This window comes from Felis catus, chromosome C1 (genome assembly GCF_018350175.1).
Source record: "Felis catus isolate Fca126 chromosome C1, F.catus_Fca126_mat1.0, whole genome shotgun sequence".
Classification (NCBI taxonomy): Eukaryota; Metazoa; Chordata; class Mammalia; order Carnivora; family Felidae; genus Felis; species Felis catus.
Window position 1 is genome coordinate 200370971 of NC_058375.1, and position 19609 is coordinate 200390579.

The following is a 19609-nucleotide window of genomic DNA, read 5'->3' on the forward strand; positions in this document are numbered from 1 at the left end:
TCTCACGGTTCTTAAGTTTGAATATCGCATCAGGCTCTGTGCTGACGGTGCAGAGCCTGCTTGAGATTCTCTTTCTCCCTCTCTCTGCCCATCCTCCACTAGTACTCGCGTGCTCTCTCTCTCCCTCTCTCAAAATAAATAAACTTAAAAAAAAGTGAAGTAGAGTTGACACACAATGTTACATTAGTTTCAGGCGTATGACCTTGTATTTGACAATTCTGTCTGCTATGCTATGTTCACCGCAAGCGTAGCTACCATTGGTCAACATACAAAGGGAAACCTGATTTTAATAAAATTGATTCTCTCCATTGAGGAATAGGACATGTCTCTGTTTATTCATTTTTTTTCTGTTTTTTAGTAATACATTTCTTTTTGTTTAGAGCTAAGTTTACACCAGGTATTTCTGTTTTTCCTATTATGGCAGGAAAGGCATCCTTTTTTTCACTATATTTTCAGACTGTGTTTTTAAGACTATATTTTGAGATATTGCTGGCCTTTAATAAGTCTACTGATTTCTACATACTTAAATATGGCCCTTAGAGAAAGCACGTATGGAACTTCACATAGCCATAATCATCTGACTTTGCTTAGGGTCCTGGGTCCCAACAAAGGCCATGTGATAAAATAATACAGCTGAAAAGTGCAATGAAACATTAAGACCATGCTGTTCTTAATTCACACTGCGTTCAATCCTGAATAAAGATCAGGATCTTTATTCTGTGGGTCTGCAAAGCAGGGAGCCAGAAGATAACAGGGGAAATGGTCTGGTAGCAATGGGAGCACTCATGTCTATCAGCCAACCAGACCGTGTAAAAAGGACACCAAATGTTACAAATTTCCAAAGTATAAAAGAAAGTAATAGGGGGTTGGCTGGCTGGCTCAGTCGGTGGATCATGCAACTCTTGATCTTAGGGTTGTAAGTTCAAGCCCTATGTTGGGTAAAGAGATCACTTAAAAAAAAGTAATTAGAGGGGCGCCTGGGTGGCGCAGTCGGTTAAGCGTCCGACTTCAGCCAGGTCACGATCTCACGGTCTGTGAGTTCGAGCCCCGCGTCGGGCTCTGGGCTGATGGCTCAGAGCCTGGAGCCTGCTTCCGATTCTGTGTCTCCCTCTCTCTCTGCCCCTCGCCCGTTCATGCTCTGTCTCTCTCTGTCCCAAAAATAAATAAACGTTGAAAAAAAAAATTTTTTTAAGAAGTAATTAGAATTGATATTATTAGAAATATACATTACCTCCTCAGGAATTCCAATTCGCTTAGCTGGGATTCTCTTAAAGTACGCAGCAAAAATGTCTTCTGCTAAAGGACCATAGTTGTCAACAGCAGTCGGGGAATAAATGATGCCCTATGTTTAAGAATAAAATGAGATAAAATTAAGCACATAAAACTAAATTTTAACCTCAAAGACATCAAGGCAGTCTATTGCCCAATGCCAAAAAGTAAGTGGGTTAATTTTTACAGAAAAGTCAACATCTCTAATATTAATTTTTCTCAATATTGTCAAAGAAGTGCAGCTACCATGTTACAAACGGATTATCTGAATACTCACTTTGTGACCTCCTCTCCCTTAATAACCAGACAAGCCCTAGATTTTTTCTGAAAAGACTTGCTTTCTAAAAACATAACTGTGTGAATAGATCAGACAGGCACTTAACTAGGAACAGCGGGACAGGGGAGTCTACTCTATCTTCTGCTAAACTTCTCTGTTTCATAACAGAAGCCTAGGCTATGGTTATGTGAGACTTAGAAAATGCAGTATTTTCATGGGTTTTCTCTACAGTGAAAGCACAAATAAAATATTTGAATCCAGTATAAATAAACCAAAATTTTAATTTTTTTGGAATTCTTTTATTCAGATTTACTAGCTTTCAAGGGTTTATAAAGCCAAGAAAATTACTCAAAAACTGTATAACACACAATAAAGCTATTGGTTATGAATCCATCACTACAACAGAGGTTACAGCAGTGAGTGAGGGAGGAAACCAAAGGGTTTTGGTGGTATTCATTACTCCAAATGATAATGGGGCACTGTACTGGTTTCCAATGAAACAATTTGGAACTTTTATTTAAAGAGGATGAAACCTTCTAGAAGTATTAAGGTTTAGACATTTAACCTAAAAACATCTTCTGGAGATATATGTGACTTTGTAACACTAACATACTATTAAATGTTTTCAAGAAATGCACTTCTGGGGGCCAGTATTCGAAGATACCAACACGAAGAATGAAACTGTAATGAATTTTTCCCTACAAATACTTGAGTGTAATACGGGTAAGGTGATGTCAGCTGTGAAGGACTGACGAGCTATGAAATTTCTGGCTAGGAGCCTGCAATTTGTTAAAGATGAGATTTCTCTACTCACTTCAAGTCAGTTCTTGCTTAGTTCCTACCCAGTAGCATGGATAACAGTATCTATAGATATACGGACAGGTCTGTAGATATTATAACCACAGATGTTATAGTTTCGTATATAGGGATGATTACTATCTTAGAAAAAAAGCAAGAGACATCACAGAGAAGTGGATTTAGGCTGAGTTTTGCCAGATGAGTGAGATATTTCACATGATCTCTCTCTTGAAGTACATAGCCGGTATGTAATACCCAGGGAAGTACCCAGGGAAGCTTAAGCTATATCTTATTTCACACACACAAAAAATGAAATTGAACATATTGTGATTTGAACATATAGTGATTTCCCCCCTATAATTTACAGTATGTTGCTGAGAAATTTTCTCTCGACTTCTAAACAATCTTTAACTTGAATTAGACTTCAGATTTTTCTCTCTCTCCTTGTGACGAATTAATGATACACCAAGAAATAACAAAATAATCTGGCAAAATTTGTTCTTTAAAGCAGTGGTTCTCAATCTTCACTGTGCATTTGAATTTCCTAGGTGGCTTTTAAAAATACCAATGCCTGGATTCCATAGTTTGGAGTCAAGTGTACATATTGCTAGTTTTTCAACATTTCATAGATAATTCTAATATATTGTCAAGAATGAGAATCATTGGCTTAATTTAACCTTCTTGACAATCTGGTTGTAGATCAAAGAATGCTTCTTTCTGATTTTATCTATTTAAAAAAAATTTTTTTTTAATGTTTATTTATTTTTGAAGGAGAGAGAGACAGAGCATGAGCTGGGAAGGGGAAGAGAGAGACAGGAGACACAGAATCCAAAGCAGGCTCCAGGCTCTGAGCTGTCAGCACAGAGCCCGACCCGAGGCTCAAACTCACAGCCGTGAGATCCTGATCCGAGCCGAGGTCAGATGCTTAACTGACTGAGCCACCCAGGTGCCCCTGATTTTACGTATTTTTAAAAACCAATCTTTTCTAGTATACATGAGCATTAACAAATACCTCTATCAACAACACAAATGGAATCAGAAGAGAACAAGTTGTCAATAGCTTTCATATGGAACGTTTACCTACAGGGGCAACACAGTTGATCCTTACTCCACTGCTGGCCCATTCCACAGCTAAGGTTTTGGTGAGGTTATAAACACCTTCTCTGGCAGCTCCACTGTGCCTTTAGAAGACAAAACATAAAAATTATAACCACCTTCTGCTGTTTCTCTCGTTAACTGACGGATGTGCCAATGACCTGTCAGAGCCCCACAGATATATTCCTGTTGAGTCTGTCTTTTTGATCCTTTTTCTGAGCACGGGGAAGGAGGGGGTGTCCTTCAATGTTAAAGCCAAAACACAGTTATCTGATGGCCAAACAAATCTTACATTGTAGGCACACATAACATCCTCCAAAACACCATGACCGTAAAAGAAATATTTTGAAGACCTTTTTATTACATAGAAAAACTAACAAATTGGTAATTTTAAGGGTTACAAATGTGTGGGTTTTGTTTTTTGTTTTTTTGGGGTTTTTTTGGTTTTTTTTTTTTTTTTTGAAAGAGAGAGAGAGAGAGAGAGAGTGGACGCAAGCAGGGGAAAAGGACAGAGGGAGACAGAGAGAGAATCTCAAGCAGGCTCCAGGCTCAGTGCAGAGCCTGATGTAGGGTTTGATCCCATGACCCTGGGATCATGACCTGAGCCAAATTCAAGAGTTGGACACAACCAACTGAGCCACCCAGGCACCCCACAAATGTGGTTATTTTTTAAATCAATTTTAGATGATAAGGGATAAGAAATTCATACATTGGGCTAGAAATAGTATCAATAGGCTTTCTAGACACCCCAAAATTTAAATAAATTTTAATATATTTCCAGAAAGGAAGTGCAAAATACTTAGGCCTGCATCCATATGGGATCTCATGCATAAAGTACAGATATAATGTTGCTTAGAATTTCTAATTACAAGGTCCTCAGAACCAAGCGTGTGAAACCCGGGGGTATATCCACTTCTCACTAAAGACCTACAGAGCCCAACCTTCTTGAAGAAAACCTATCTCTGTTCCAGTGTTGTCCGCAGCAACCCTGGCGGGACTCCATGCAGAAGCCAACTTACTTGGTCAGAATCACCCAAGTGATCCCACAACTACCCAACGGGGCCACAACTTCTGTTGCTACTGAATCCAGCAGTCCAGGGTGGATCTACAGAACACGTTCCCGTGTCCCGTCTACTGCCACCAGTGCGAGGAGGGGCTCAATTGCAACACTCAGCTGGGACAGATAATTGAAATTGAAAACACCAGGAGCAAGAGACAGGGGCAGGAACAGACATGCTTATATAGAAGCACAACCGAGTCCTGACTCTTTCCTTCGAGGAGGACTAGAGGTGTTTGTCCCCTTGCACTCAGCCCCCTGATCACCAGGGTCACCACATGAGGTGACCTCCTCATAGAAAAAGGCTCAGCAGTTACAGTGAGCCCCTGAAGAAACAAGTGGCAGATGTTCAGAAACTGGTAGGCGCCCCGAGCACCTGGGTGGCTCAGTCAGTTAAGCATCTGACTTCAGCTCAGGTCATGATCTCACAGGTCGTGAGTTCAAGCCCCATGTTGGGCTCTGTGCTGACGGCTTCAGAGCCGGGAGCCTGCTTTGGATTCTGTGTCTCCCTCTCTCTCTGCCCCTCCCCCGCTCATGCTCTGTCTCTCTCTCTCTCTCTCAAAAATAAATAAACATTTAAACAATTTTTTTAAAAAGAAAGAAAGAAACTGGTAGGTGCCCAAGAGAGAAAGCCGCTAGAATGAGAGACAGGGGTGGAAAATCAGAGACAGATATTAGTGAATCCCCATCAGGACAGAACAGATGCTGGACAATTCAGCTTTGGAGTGATGACTATGTCACATGAAGTGCTGTTCCAGTCACTCTTCTGCTAAAGGAAAAGCCGAGAGGGACTGGCATTTATCTGAACTAGGAGTTGAGTGAAATTATATTTTACCATTTCCATGACAAGCTCACATCCTCTTTCAATGACCAACTGCTGTATCAGGTAATATCTGAAACCTCTTGCAGTCTGTGTGGGAACAGATTACAAGTAATAAACTGCCTTGAAGGCTGTCACATTGCTTCATTTTCTTCCTGTCATTTATAAATAGGAGGCAGGATGATGTACAACTGTCAGTGAACAGAGCACTAACAAATGTTTCAAATGCTTCTGCAACTTACACACATAAAACCATACAGTATATGCTCTTTTCACTTGGCTTCTTTCACTCAGAATAATTATTTTGAGATTCCTCCATGTTGTTGCCTGAGCTAATAGCTCATTTGCTCTTATTTCCAAGTAGTAGTCTGTTACATAGATAGACTACAATTGGTGGATTCATTCACCCGCAGATGGGCATTTGGGCCACAAACTGTCTATCCATGCGAAACGGGAGTTAGTTTTTTGGCTAATCTTTTGCCCTTGTAATCATGAACAACCACCCAAAAGATCAGCAGGTCAGACTAAACTCCCCCATATAGACGTAACAGAAAAAATGTAACGTCTTAGGCAACATTAAGAAAAATGTGCCAAGGAGCAACGCAGTTCAAACACACACACAAGATATCCAGATAGCCTTTCAACAAATCAAAAGGTGCTCCATTGAGGGGCGACTGGGTGGCGCAGTCGGTTGAGCGTCCGACTTCGGCTCAGGTCATGATCTCACAGTCCGTGAGTTCGAGCCCCGCGTCAGGCTCTGGGCTGATGGCTCGGAGCCTGGAGCCTGTTTCTGATTCTGTGTCTCCCTCTCTCTCTGCCCCTCCCCCGTTCATGCTCTGTCTCTCTCTGTCCCAAAAATAAATAAAAACGTTGAAAAAAAATTTTTTTAAAGGTGCTCCATTGAGAAGATCATTTCTTGCCTATCAGAGTTGTCTGGAAGTTGTTAACACACATTTTGGGTGAGGCTCTAGGGAACATGCACACTCATATTTTGCTGGTGGGAGTGCAAACTGGAAAGAAATTTGGAAATACCTAGGAGTTTTGTTTTTCTTTTTAAGTTTTTTTAAATGTTTTATTTTTGAGAGAGGGAGAGAGAATGGGGGAGGGGCAGAGAGAGGGAGACACAGAATCGAAAGCAGGCTCCAGGCTCTGAGCTGTCAGCACAGAGCCCAACTCAGGGCTTGAACCCAGGAACAGCAAGATCATGACCTAAGCTGAAGTCAGACACTTAACCGACTGAGCCACCCAGGAGCCCCTGGAAATACCTAAAAGCATTTACCTTTCACCTTCAGGCAACAATCCATCTTCCAGAATGTATGGTAAACATGTAACTCCACAAATATGAAACAAATATGTACAGTGTTATTCACTGCAGAATTATTTATAATAGCGAAATGTAGAAACAATATAAATTTCTATTAACTTTGAGCTAATATGTGCATTTGGAAAGAGGAATTTGAAAATAAGTCCATAAGTCCATAGTGGTATACCAAAAAATTTAATGATAATAATGATAATTGTAATAAATATACAGATAAGGAAGGAATGGCTGTTGCAAAGAAGTCTTTTTATGAATTACCAGCTAATAAGTATAGAAGCAATTATGAAATCAGAAAAATTAACATTGCCCCGCCATTAACGTAATAAGTGATTCAGGTAAGAACCACCAGTGGTTGCAAAAATCACGATGGAAAACAGAATATTCCCGCAATACCAAAATATCACCCTATAGATTACAGATGATGGACTAATAATAAAGGAATTCAGATCACTGTCTTACTTAGTTAAAAGGTTTTTTTCTGGGATGAGAAAGGATAGAGCATTCAACTTTGTACCTTATGCAGTTTTGTATATATATAAAAACTAGCATGCATGTTTTTATAACACTAAGACCTATTTCATAAAACATTCTATGTGGGAAAATAAAATTTTTTTCATAAAAAAATGGAAGGAATCAGAACTTATAAAAGACATGAAGGAAATCAGCAAAACGAATTTTTTTCTAAACCAGACTTTTTACCTGCTAAACGTGTGGTCTTCAAGTAGCTTCCTGGCACATTGTTTTTCTCTTTGTTCTATGTGGATGTCCTTTTAGATTATTATGAAAGAATCTACTGAGCCAGTACAGGAAATTAGTTCATTGATGGACTTTTTAAAAAAAAATCAGTTTCCAACATAATATTTTACCAAAATCAGAATAAGAGTGAAATATGTCAAATTCCACTATGGAGTAACAATTCAGCAGTTCTGTCTAAAAATGAATAGGCATATTCACAGTATTCTAATCTAAATTAGCCTAGATTAGTTTTATTTCCACACGTTAACAAAAAAAAAAAAATATCTCCAGAAAATGATGACAAGTTTAGCGACATCTGGATAAGGGTTACTGGATAAAATATAGAACATTCTGTTAAATTTGAATTTCAGATAAATAACAACAACAACAACAACAACAAAACTTTAGCATAAAGATGCCCCATGCAATATTTGGGACAGACTTATAATAAAAAATGTAATGGAGCATCTGTTTTTCTTTTCTTGGTAAATCTGGCAAGTCTCATATGGATGGAAATTTTTTGGAAGTACATTTTCAACATTCAAATAAAGGGAATAGCTAACTATTGAGATTGAAACTTATTAAAGGATTAAGGATCGTGACTTATGACGTTTTCTCCACCCTACTCCCCCCTATTCAGAAGACAAAACCCAAAGATATAGAAAAATATACATATATATATGTGTGTGCTTACACAAATCCTGGGAATCCATTCTTAGTAAGGATAGTGATATTGACAATAGACCCTCCATGTTCTTTCATCCATGAGCTGTAAACTGCAGGAAAAAGACCAGTGACAAACGTGTGACTCTCATCCCCTGTCCCAGCATGTTGCTTTTTATTTTAAAATTTTTAATTTCCATTTCCTTTTTATAAAAAGCCTGATTGGGCATAATGTAGGGATCACAAAATTCATCCACTTCATGTGTACAACTTCAAGACTTTTAATAAATATACAGAATCATGGAACCACCATCACAATCCAATTTTAGAATATTTCCATTACCCCCCCAAAAGTTCCTTGGTACCTTTCTGCAGTTCAAGCCATCCCCAAGCAAACCCTCGTCTACTTTCTGTTTATATAAATTTGAGTTTTCTGAACATTATGTATAAAGGAAAACACACAATATGTGGTCTTTTGTGTCTGGCTTCTCTCACTTAGAATAATGTTTGTGAGCTTCATCCAGGCTGTAACATGTGTCAACAGTTAACTTTTCTTGCCGAATAGTATTCCATTGAATGGATATGCCATATTTCATTTATCCATTCACCAGCTGATGAACGTTTGGATTGTTTCCACTTTGAGGTGATTATGAATACAAACCTTTATGTGGACATATGTTTTTATTTCTCTTGGGTGGAAGTGCTGGGTCATATCATATGGTAACTGTAGGTTTAACTTTTTTTTTTTATTATTTTTTTTTAACATTTATTTATTTTTGGGACAGAGAGACAGAGCATGAACGGGGGAGGGGCAGAGAGAGAGGGAGACACAGAATCGGAAACAGGCTCCAGGCTCCGAGCCATCAGCCCAGAGCCCGACGCGGGGCTCGAACTCACGGACCGCGAGATCGTGACCTGGCTGAAGTCGGACGCTTAACCGACTGCGCCACCCAGGCGCCCCTCCACTTCTCTTTCTTTCTTTTTTTTTTTTTTTTTTTTAATTTTTTTTTTAATTTTTGAGACAGAGAGAGACAGAGCATGAACGGGGGAGGGGCAGAGAGAGAGGGAGACACAGAATCGGAAACAGGCTCCAGGCTCCGAGCCATCAGCCCAGAGCCCGACGCGGGGCTCGAACTCACGGACCGCGAGATCGTGACCTGGCTGAAGTCGGACGCTTAACCGACTGCGCCACCCAGGCGCCCCTCCACTTCTCTTTCTTTCTTTTTTTTTTTTTTTTTTTTTTAATTTTTTTTTTTATTTTTGAGACAGAGAGAGACAGAGCATGAACGGGGGAGGGGCAGAGAGAGAGGGACACACAGAATCGGAAACAGGCTCCAGGCTCCGGAGCCATCAGCCCAGAGCCCGACGCGGGGCTCGAACTCACGGACCGCGAGATCGTGACCTGGCTGAAGTCGGACGCTTAACCGACTGCGCCACCCAGGCGCCCCTATAGGTTTAACTTTTTAAGAAACTGCCAGACTATTTTCCAGTGTCTCCACCATTTTACATTCCTACCAGAAATACATGAGGGTTCCAGTTTCTGCACACTGTTATTGTCTAACTTTCTGGTTACAGCCATTCTAATGGGTATGAAAGGATATTTCACTGAGATTTTTTTTAATGCTTTTATTTATTTCTGAGAGACAGAGAGACTGAGACAGAGACAGAGCAAAAGTGGAGGAGGAGCAGAGAGAGAGAGAGAGAGGGAGACCCAGAATCTGAAGAAGGCACCAGGCTCTGAGCTGTCAGCACAGAGCGCGATGCGGGGCTGGAACCCATAAACCACGAGATCATGACCTGAGCCGAAGTAACGCACTTAACCAACGGAGCCGCCCAGGTGCCCTTCACTGAGCTTTTGACTGGCATTTCCCTAACGACTAATGGTGTTGAGAATCTTCTGATGTACTTGTTCATCATTTATATATATTCTTTGGTGAAGTATCTATTTAAATCTTTTGCACATTTTTTAATTGGTTTGTTTTCTTAACATTGAATTATAAGAATTCTTTTTACATTCTGGATACAAATTCTTTATCAGATATGTGATTTGAAATCTCTTCTCCCAGTTTATTGCTTATCTTTTCATTTTCTTAATGTTATCTTTTGAAGCACACACGTGTAATTCTGATTAAGTCTAGCTCATCAGTTTTTTCACCTTATGAATTGCCTAAGCCAGGACTCATTGCCTAAGCCAAGGTCATAAAGATTTTGTCCTTTGTTTGCTTCTAAAAGTTACAAAATTTTACTTTTTGCTTTTAGGCCCATGGTCCATTTTGCACTTTGGGTTTGCTTTCACTTATGGTGTGAAGTAAGGGTCTTTTTCTTGTATGTGCATAACCGACTGTCCAAGCACCATCTGTTGAAAAGACTATCATTTCCCCAAACCAAATGCCTCGGTCCCTTTGGCAAAAATCGTAAATATAACAGCTTGACCACAAATATAAGGATTTATTTCTGGACTGTCAAATCTGTCCCAATGATCTATGCATCTATCCTTATGCTAGTACCACACTGTCTTGAAACCAAGAAGTAGAAGTCCTCCAACTTTCCTCTGTTGCAAAACCGTTATTTCTGAAAAATTTCGAAAATTTCTAAAAATTTTGTTATTTCTGGCTATTCTGAGTCCTTTGCACTTCCACGTGTATTTTAGGATCTGTTTGTCAATTTCTGCAAAAATAATAGAGACTGCACTGAACCTACAGATCAACTTGGGAAAAACTACCATCTTAACAATATTGTATTTTCTAATTCACAAACATCAAATGTTTTCCCATTTATTTTCATCTTCTTTCATTTCTGGCAGCAATGTTTTGTAGTTTTTAGATACGAGTCGTATCCTTTTCTATCCTATCCTTTAACTTCATTCTTTAAGTATTTTACCTTTTTGAAGCCCCATTTGATATTTAGCCATCAAGTCCATTCATATAAATCAAGACAACGCCAGAGATGTTCCCTCAAGACTAGCTTTAACAGAAACCTAATTTTTAATGATATTTATTTATTTTTTTAAATGTTTATTTATTTTTGAGGGAGAGAGAGAGAGAGAGAGGCAGAGTACAAGCGGGGAGGGCAGAGAGAGAGAGAGAGAGAGAGGGTGGCACAGAATCTGAAGCAGGCTCCAAGCTCTGAGTTGTCAGCACAGACCCTGACGCAGGGCTTGAACTTAGGAACCCCAAGATCATGATCTGAACTGAAGTTGGACACTTAACCGACTGAGCCACCCAAGTGCCCCAGAAATCTAATTTTTAGAATGTAAAGGCCAGAGAACAATTCAAGACCCTCCTATTAAAAGTTCAGGCAAAAATAAGAGTGCCTTCCAATTATTACTTAATGCTTTCTAGTGAGTTCTGACCAATTCATAGAGTATGACAGAAAAAGCAGGTAAAACCACTAGAAAAGAAGATATCAAATACAGTATTTTAAAATTCTAAGACGATTCTTTCATATTATTTTCACATTATTAATTTTTTTAGATTTTATTTTTAAGTACTCTCATCACCCAACACGGGGCTCGAATTCATAATCCTGAGATTAAGAGTCACGTGCTCTACCGACTGAGCCAGCTGGGTGCCCCTATTTTCACATTTTTCAAACTGGGATATGTCTTACAGTTGGTGGCTTCTTAAGATACACAAGGCACTGTTTGTACTTTCTTAGTGATATACAAAATGGTGCATTTCTGAATTGACTATATCTTTGACTCAATGAAATACAGTATTTATTTCTAGACAACATGATTGTACGTCTAAAACATCCAAAAGACTAATTAAAAAAAAAAACTGTTAAAGCTACAAATTGCTAGATAAAGTTACAAGCTCAGCTTGAAAAAATAATTCTTCTATAAACCAACAATAATCCAGTTGAAAAATAATTGGGAAACAGCCCATTCAAAATAGCAAGAGTCATCAAAAATACCTAAGCATAACCTTAATTAAAAAAAAAATATGAGTTCTATATGACAAAAACCACAAATCTTTGCCAAAAAATATAAAATAAGTATCTATTAATAGAAAGACATGCCATTATGATATATTCATTACTTTAGGGTAATAATTTCACAGGTAGACACATTTGTCAAAGCTGATTACATTACACTTTAAATGTTAACTTAATATTTTTACCTCAATAAAGTTGTAAAATGTGAAAAAAAAAAAGGAAGACATGCCATTATGGAAAGACAATATTTAAACATGGTAACTATTTTCAAATTATTGACAAATTTAACACAATTCCAATCAAATTCCCCACCAGGATTTTTGAGGAAAAAACCTGAATATAAAATTCGTCTGAAAGAATAAAAGGTCATGAATAGCCAAGAAAAAGTTTGAAAATGAAAACAAAGCACTGCGTGCCATACTGAATATCTAAAAAACTTATTAAGAAAAAAAAAAAAGAAAGGGGAATAAGTTTATTTAAATGACCCTAACACAGACTTTCTGCTTCTCTTAGCACTCTGACATCATTTTTGTTTTTCCCCTGACACTTTTCCTGGGTATTACAGGAATATTTCTTCACGCTATTTGAGAGAATCAGACGCCAATCACAAGTGCAGCTTACTTCCCTGTGCTTCAGACCAACTGGCTATAAATCAGAAGTTCCTGGGGCGCCTGGGTGGCGCAGTCGGTTAAGCGTCCGACTTCAGCCAGGTCACGATCTCGCGATCCGTGAGTTCGAGCCCCGCGTCGGGCTCTCGGCTGATGGCTCAGAGCCTGGAGCCTGTTTCAGATTCTGTGTCTCCCTCTCTCTCTGCCCCTCCCCCGCTCGTGCTCTGTCTCTCTCTGTCCCAAAAATAAATAAAAAAAAAGTTGAGAAAAAAAAAATTAAAAAAAAAAAAAAATCAGAAGTTCCTATGAGCTCTTCCTTGGATTTGACTAATCTGCTCTTGAACTCAGGAAACTAGTTCACTCACTAAATTACCCATTTGTTACAAAGCATATGAAAGGATATGAACCAACAGGCAGATGAAGAAATACACAGGGCAAGGTCCTGAACAAAGAAGCTTCTGTTCTGTGGAGTTTGAGCCTGGCATGGTGTTACATGTTCTGATTTACCAACCCTATCCTTTAATTTTTCATTACAGAGTTGTGACTGATTAAATCTTTGGGCACTGGTCACTGATTTGACCTTCACCCCTCTCTGATGCCCAGAAATCAGTGTTGGTTCCCTACCAACCAGCTCGTACCCCATCTTTAGGGAATTTCCCAAAGTCACCTCATTAACATACTCAGTTGTGGTTGAACAGGGCTTGTTATGAATAACAGACACTCATTTCACCCTTACGGTCCTAAAGCCATTTCAGGTACTGAAGACAAGAAGACCAAGTGTTATAACAAAAGACTCTCCCACTGTTCTTAATGCTCAGGAAATTCCAAGGGCCAATGGGAGCTATGAACCAGGAACTGGAGACAGACCAAAACATACACTCATTACAAATCACAACATCACAGTCCCCAGTGATTCTGGAACTACCGTGTTATCCCTAACTACCTACCTGAACTTTTTACATGAGGGTGAAACAAACTATCTTATTTAAGCTCCCGTTTTTTTCTATGGTCTCTACACTAGAACAGCTAGTCACAACTAATATAAAGCTTTATATAGCCGGTTAGATAAAAAGGCTGGGAATGTCTGCAAGCCTTTGACTTAGAGATATTAAGAAGATAAAGCCTAACCCATCTTGGGGTAAAGACCCTTTTGGTTGGAATTATACTTGTTCTGTGGTTTTTATCATAAAAATGTCTTGGAAAGTTTGCAAGAAAACCCTTGAGTTACTCAACTTCAGGAGTTGAGCATCACCACCTTAACACATCTTCAGTCCAAAGATTATGTATGCTAGCTAATTGTTAGCTGGAAAGAATATGGACTCTATCTAGTTCTCCCTGAAGATTTCGTAAGTTAATGAACAGGCCCTTATAACAGATTCATTTCTTTAAAACAAAGTGTGAGAGGTTTTTTGTTTTTTGTTTTAAATTTCAGGGACAACTTTGTAGCTATATCTTTGTACAGATCCATAATAATTTTCTCATGACAAATTCCTAGAAATAAAATTACAAGATCAAAGCATATCCATATATTATAAATACTGCCAAATTACTATCCAGAAAGGGAACAATTTACATCCCTGTGTTGTATGGGAGTGAACCAGGGCAGTAAATGTTGATGATATGGAGTTTCTGCGCCTCTAACAATTCTCTTTCAAGATTTTCTATAATCTTTAAATAAGGACACTTTGACTTTTTTGGGTTACTGATCATACTTGCCTGCTTTGCACATGTAGAAAGTGCCCGTCAAGTTGGTTTCGATCACAGCATGCCATCCCTTTGCACTGATGTGTTCTGCAGAAGACATGAACTGGCCTCCTCCATTGTTGACCAAAAAATTGATCTTACCATAAATATCTAAGGTGGATTTGATCAAACTGTTCACCTGAAGAAAAATGTTAAGAGTAAGGTGGTTAATAACCTAACTTGCTACTTGGACCGATAGCTTGCTCTAGAGAGGAGAAGAACTTGCAGTCTGTAATGGGAAATGGTAACTCTGAGTACCATAATACCCACAGATCAGAAAACTAAATTGGTAATTCTGATGACAAGATTTAGCCAAGAGCCTGGATCACTTCTGAATACAAGCCTCCTGAATACAAGCACTTCTGAATTTGTAAGCTGTAAACCCAGAATAATGAATAGTACTAAAATAGGTTAATGTCAACATTAAGAAATGACTTAAAAGGGGTGCCTGGATGGCTCAGTTGGTAGGGCATGTGACTCTTGATCTCAGGGTTGTGAGGTCGAGGCCGATGTTGGGTGTAGAAATTAATGATTACTCATACACAAAACTTTAAAAAGTAAAAAAAAAAAATTTTTTTTAAAGAAATGACTTAAAGGGCAAAGGGCACAAAAGGTAATCTCACTGAGACCACATCCTTTCTTTGCTTCCTGATCTTGTTTCTCTCCATCTCCTTCTCTGGACGTAATTCACTCAGTAAATCATTGGCAAAAGAATCTCTTTCATAGGCTCTGCTTTTAGTTAACCTCATTTAAGACAGTTACCATAGGAACATCTGTAGCACAGGTTTAGAAGCTACTACTATAAATTAAAATAAATGAATAAATGATATAGACATATTTGTATTACCTCCTCTTCTTTGCGAATGTTGCATTTTATGGGAGTGACCTGAGCCTGGTTGGTGTGGGGCAGGCTGGCTTTCAGTTCTTTTGCAGCCGATTTTAATCTATCAAAGTTACGAGATGCAATGACCACATTACACTCTGAAAAGAAAACAGAGAACAAGTAAATATGCTTTCACTGGTTGTCTAAATTTTTTTTAACTTTTTTTCAATGTTTATTTTTGAGAGAAAGAGACAGAGCACGAGTGGGGGAGGAGCAGAGAGAGAGGGAGACACCGAATCAGAAGCAGGCTCCAGGCTCTGAGCTGTCAGCACAGAGCCCGATACGGGGCTCGAACCCACGAACCATGAGATCATGACCTGAGGTGAAGTCAGACACTTAACCGACTGACCAACTCAAGTGCCCCATTGATCGTCTAAATTAAAAAAAAAAAAAAAATACTAATGTTTAGGAAAAATTTCACGTGTTCCCATAAAAAAGATTTAAAAATAAAAGATGAGTCGGGACTTCTGCTTCTGGTTACGACGGAGCATCAATAACCAAGTTTACCCTCCAGACCGAAACAACTGAAGAACTAGACAAAGTATATACAACCATGGTTTTCAGGCACAGGACGCGGGTACCATTATGCGGCGATCTTGGAGAGTGGAAACAAACACTGTGAGTCCTATGATCATTCCAGCTTACCGCCTGGAGACAGTGTCCAAGGTGCAGCACAGGGAGGAGGAGGAAACCATTCAGAGCCCAGGAAGAGACGAAGATGGGAGTCCCAGAGGCCAAAACTAGGTTACATAGGGCAGAGAGAGAAGATAAGTCACAGAGCAATAACTCCAGAGATCTGCAGAGTTCCCTCAAATATTCAGCTGAGCACTGAACAGTGCATTGAGTGAAAAAAACTATCTGAGGCTGGGGAAAGAACCAGCCCAAAGGAGCAGAAACAACAGACCCTGACATTCACATAGCACTGAGAATAGTGTTCCCACCAGGCAAAACCTTTCAAGGGCCAATGGGAAAAATACGCAGAAGAGTATGGCCTCAGTAGTGAAGCAAAATTAGCCCTAGGTTAAAGGCCATTCAGGTCAACACTTAACATACAACAAGCCTCTCCTAAGATATCAAACTGTTTCCAAGTAACTTAAGTGCATCTTAAAACAAAACTCAAGAATATACAAATAACCATCATTGAACAAGGTAAAATTCAAATGTCTGTCATCCAGCAAAAATTTTTCCAGTCATGCAAAGAAGCAGATAAATAGAACCCATAACGAGGAGAAAAGTCAATTAATAAAAACAGAACCAGAAATGGCACTGACGACAAAATTAAACAAATTCGTGATAAAGAGAAAAATATTAAAAGCAGTCAGAGAAAAAGAACAGAACAAAAAGACAAGGAAGACAGAAGACTTCTTTTTCAGAAATATTGCAAGCCAGAAGACAGTGGAAATGGCTCGAAAGTACTGGGGAGGGGCAGAGGGTGGGCATTTGGGAACCCAGAAATCTTGACCCAGTGAAAACAGTTTTCAGAAATGATGACAACATGAAGACCTGTTCACACATATAACAGCTGGAAGAGTTCATTAAAGCAGACCTGTATTACTTAAAAGAGTAAAGGAAGTCTTTCAGATGGAAGGACAATGATACAGATGGAAATCTAAATTACCAGAAACGCCAATTATGTGAGTAAATACAAAGACTTTTCTTCTTTCTATTCAAGTCTCTTTACTTTTTTTTATTTTTTTAATGTTTATTTATTTATTTTGATGGGGCGGAGAGAGAGAGTATCCCAAGCAGGCTTTGCACTGTGAGTGCAGGGCCCGATGAAGGGCTTGGATCTCGTGAATCGTGAGCTCATGACCTGAGCTGAAATCAAGAGCCAGACGCTTAACTGACTCAGCCACCCAGGCACCCCTATTCAAATCTCTTTAAAAGGTGGAGATTGTTTAAAGTAAAAATGGTAACAATGCACTGTAGGATTTATAACCTATGTAAAAATAAATGTGTGGGAACAACAGTGTGATGGCCAAAAAAGGTGAAATAGCACTACAGGCAGTCCTTCTTTTGCTCAGCTCTAACACGCACGAATTTCAATTGTGTAAGCTTAGTTGAACAACATAAATCCCTCAGCAACATGGTTCAAACTTCAGTTACCATGACAGATTAACGGTGAGTAATTGTATAAAATACAAGCTGTTCCGTCCACAAATCACCATTGAATAACAGATGCGCATCATGATCAGTGACTAATCATGTCACTTCTTTCAATGTCTGGCCATGATTGGGCACCATGCATGCTTTCTTCAATTCACACACAGACAGCAAAGAAATACAGTCATGTTGTGTCCGGGTCTCCCAGTGATAAGCCTATGATTCAAAGAGGGCTGGTCCAAAAAGATGAAAATACAACAAAGAAATAAAAATTGGTAACACTGGAAGTGAAATTAGAATTGAATGGAAAGGGAGTTATAAGAGGAATAGTCATTCATGGGCATACTGACACTGTCATCAGTGTTTTCCTGAAGTACAAATTCTAAGCTATGACATACCGGAATATCTATTCACCTTACTGAGTGAAAATGAACCTTAGTGTCCACTGTCGCCTGATGTCTTAGCTCCTCCTAAAGAGACTGCTTCCCTTTTTTCGTAGACAAATGTATAAATGTATCAGAAATACTGGCCAAGGCAGCCTCAGAGCACATAGAGCAAGAAGCCTTGCCAACTCTGGACTTCTCAGAGGTACACAGTAGATTTTAATTAAACTATACTGATAATTACAACTATATTGATAACTCTCCTCTCTCTCCCTCACCAAGCCGAGGCTGGTAGTCCCTTCTACATGCTACTATACCCCTGTCCTCACCCTAACACAGTATTTAAGCCCATGTTACATTGTAATGACCTGTTCTTAAGAGTCTCCCCCACACGCTGGCTGTCACCCCCAGAGGATAGGGACCTGTTGTTACCATAATCGTTACACTAGCACAAAGTCCACATTCAATATACACATGTGGAATAAATGGAGTTTATAAAGGCAAACAGTAAGAAGGGTCTCCACGTGACCACAATTATTTTGGTTGTATGGGATGAGCGAGCTTCTGCATATCAAAAGAAGGCACTTAAAGAAAACTATTTTTCAAGTTCACGTTGTAATTTAGTAATCTCCAATAGAGACAACTTTTGGAAATTCTGATGGGCATTCTGAAAGCTTTACAAAGCAAACACTGAAAAGATTCACCATGGGTTCCTGGTAAAACAAGACTAACTTTAAAACAGAATTAAATTTATCAAAATGGATGTGTAACTTTCAGCACAGCATCAATTATACTGTTAGGAGAACTCTTGTTTCCTTTTAGCTTGTTACCAGGTAGGCTGTATTTCCAGGAGGGAAAATAAAAATTTGAAATAAAAATTGGGCATATTCTTTTCATATGCCTTTAAACTTTATTTACATGGTTTTTTCATTCAATGAGGATTTACATCTTCATATAAGTAAACTTGTCCATTTTCCCCTTTGTGGTTTCTTTACTTGTTTATGTGCTTACAAAATCCTCCCTTTCCCCAAGTTCGGTTAAATATTATAACAACTGTGTGCAGACTATATATGATGGGAGTCTCTTGGGTGTTAAGACCTTTAACAGTTAAGTGAAGTGAAGTGAAATGAAGTTTTCCCGTGTTTCTTCATTAGGTAATACATAAGATGTATTAATTTTAAGCACACATCTACAAATACTTCCACAGCATGTTCCCAAAGGTGTCCTTATTCCCCACTTCGGGCAATCTATCTTTGATTCTAACTGTTCCCTTTAGCTTACAAACAATGGTTTCATTTCTCAACGTTTCCCCACAATTTCTTAGGAAGGACTCTCTTCTTGCCCTCCCCCGTCCCCGCTCTGGTTTCAAGTTCACCCACGTCTCCAGCTTCTTTGCTTAGCAAGTCCAGGTCTCTGAGCGGTGCCTAGTAGCTCCAGGCACCCCGACCCCAGGTTATGCCAGGGTATCTCTGCGTTGTCTGGCCCAGGGGCTTGCTCACGTACCCAGGTTCAGGAGCTCGGTGGCGATGGCCTTTCCGATACCCGTGGCCCCGCCGGTGACGATTGCCAATCGGTCCTTCAGCAAGCCGGCCGCCAAGCAGCTCTTGCCCCTTCCGGAAAGGATCATCTCCACGGCGCCTCGGAGTCCCAGGAGCACTAAGGTCCCTCAGCCTGGGAGGTAAGCGGGGCCTTTAGTTACTCGTCAGCCCTGGCCCCGCCCCCGTGGCCCCGCCCCGTGGCCCCGCCCCGTGGCCCCACCCGCACGCCGAGGCAGGTCCCCAGCCTCCCAGCGGATGGCTGCTCCCGGGAGGCGGCTTCCTGACTCCGTCTGGGTCCTCCGCCAGACTTTGTCCCCGGCACGTGTAGGTGAGACTGCTTGTACGTTGCTTTCTCTTTCTTTTTTTTTTTATTTCGATGC

At 39.7% G+C, this 19609-nt stretch overlaps 1 protein-coding gene across 2 annotated transcripts in view; it reads right to left on the reverse strand.

Moving 5' to 3' along the window:
* Positions 1 to 19397, reverse strand: part of PECR (peroxisomal trans-2-enoyl-CoA reductase) — a 29433-nt gene extending 10036 nt beyond the window's left edge. Inside the window, exons 1-6 of one of the 2 annotated variants that reach the window (XM_011285578.4) lie at positions 19195 to 19397; positions 15170 to 15303; positions 14296 to 14461; positions 8067 to 8148; positions 3429 to 3525; positions 1232 to 1342 (exon numbers count right to left, since the gene is read on the reverse strand). In XM_011285578.4, coding sequence (XP_011283880.2) covers positions 1232 to 1342; positions 3429 to 3525; positions 8067 to 8148; positions 14296 to 14461; positions 15170 to 15303; positions 19195 to 19318 — 714 coding nt within the window. In that variant the 5' untranslated portion in view covers positions 19319 to 19397. The remainder of the gene's footprint in view (positions 1 to 1231; positions 1343 to 3428; positions 3526 to 8066; positions 8149 to 14295; positions 14462 to 15169; positions 15304 to 19194) is intronic. The other variant, XM_011285577.4, reaches the window with a different exon arrangement.
* Between the last annotated feature and the right edge of the window lie 212 nt (positions 19398 to 19609).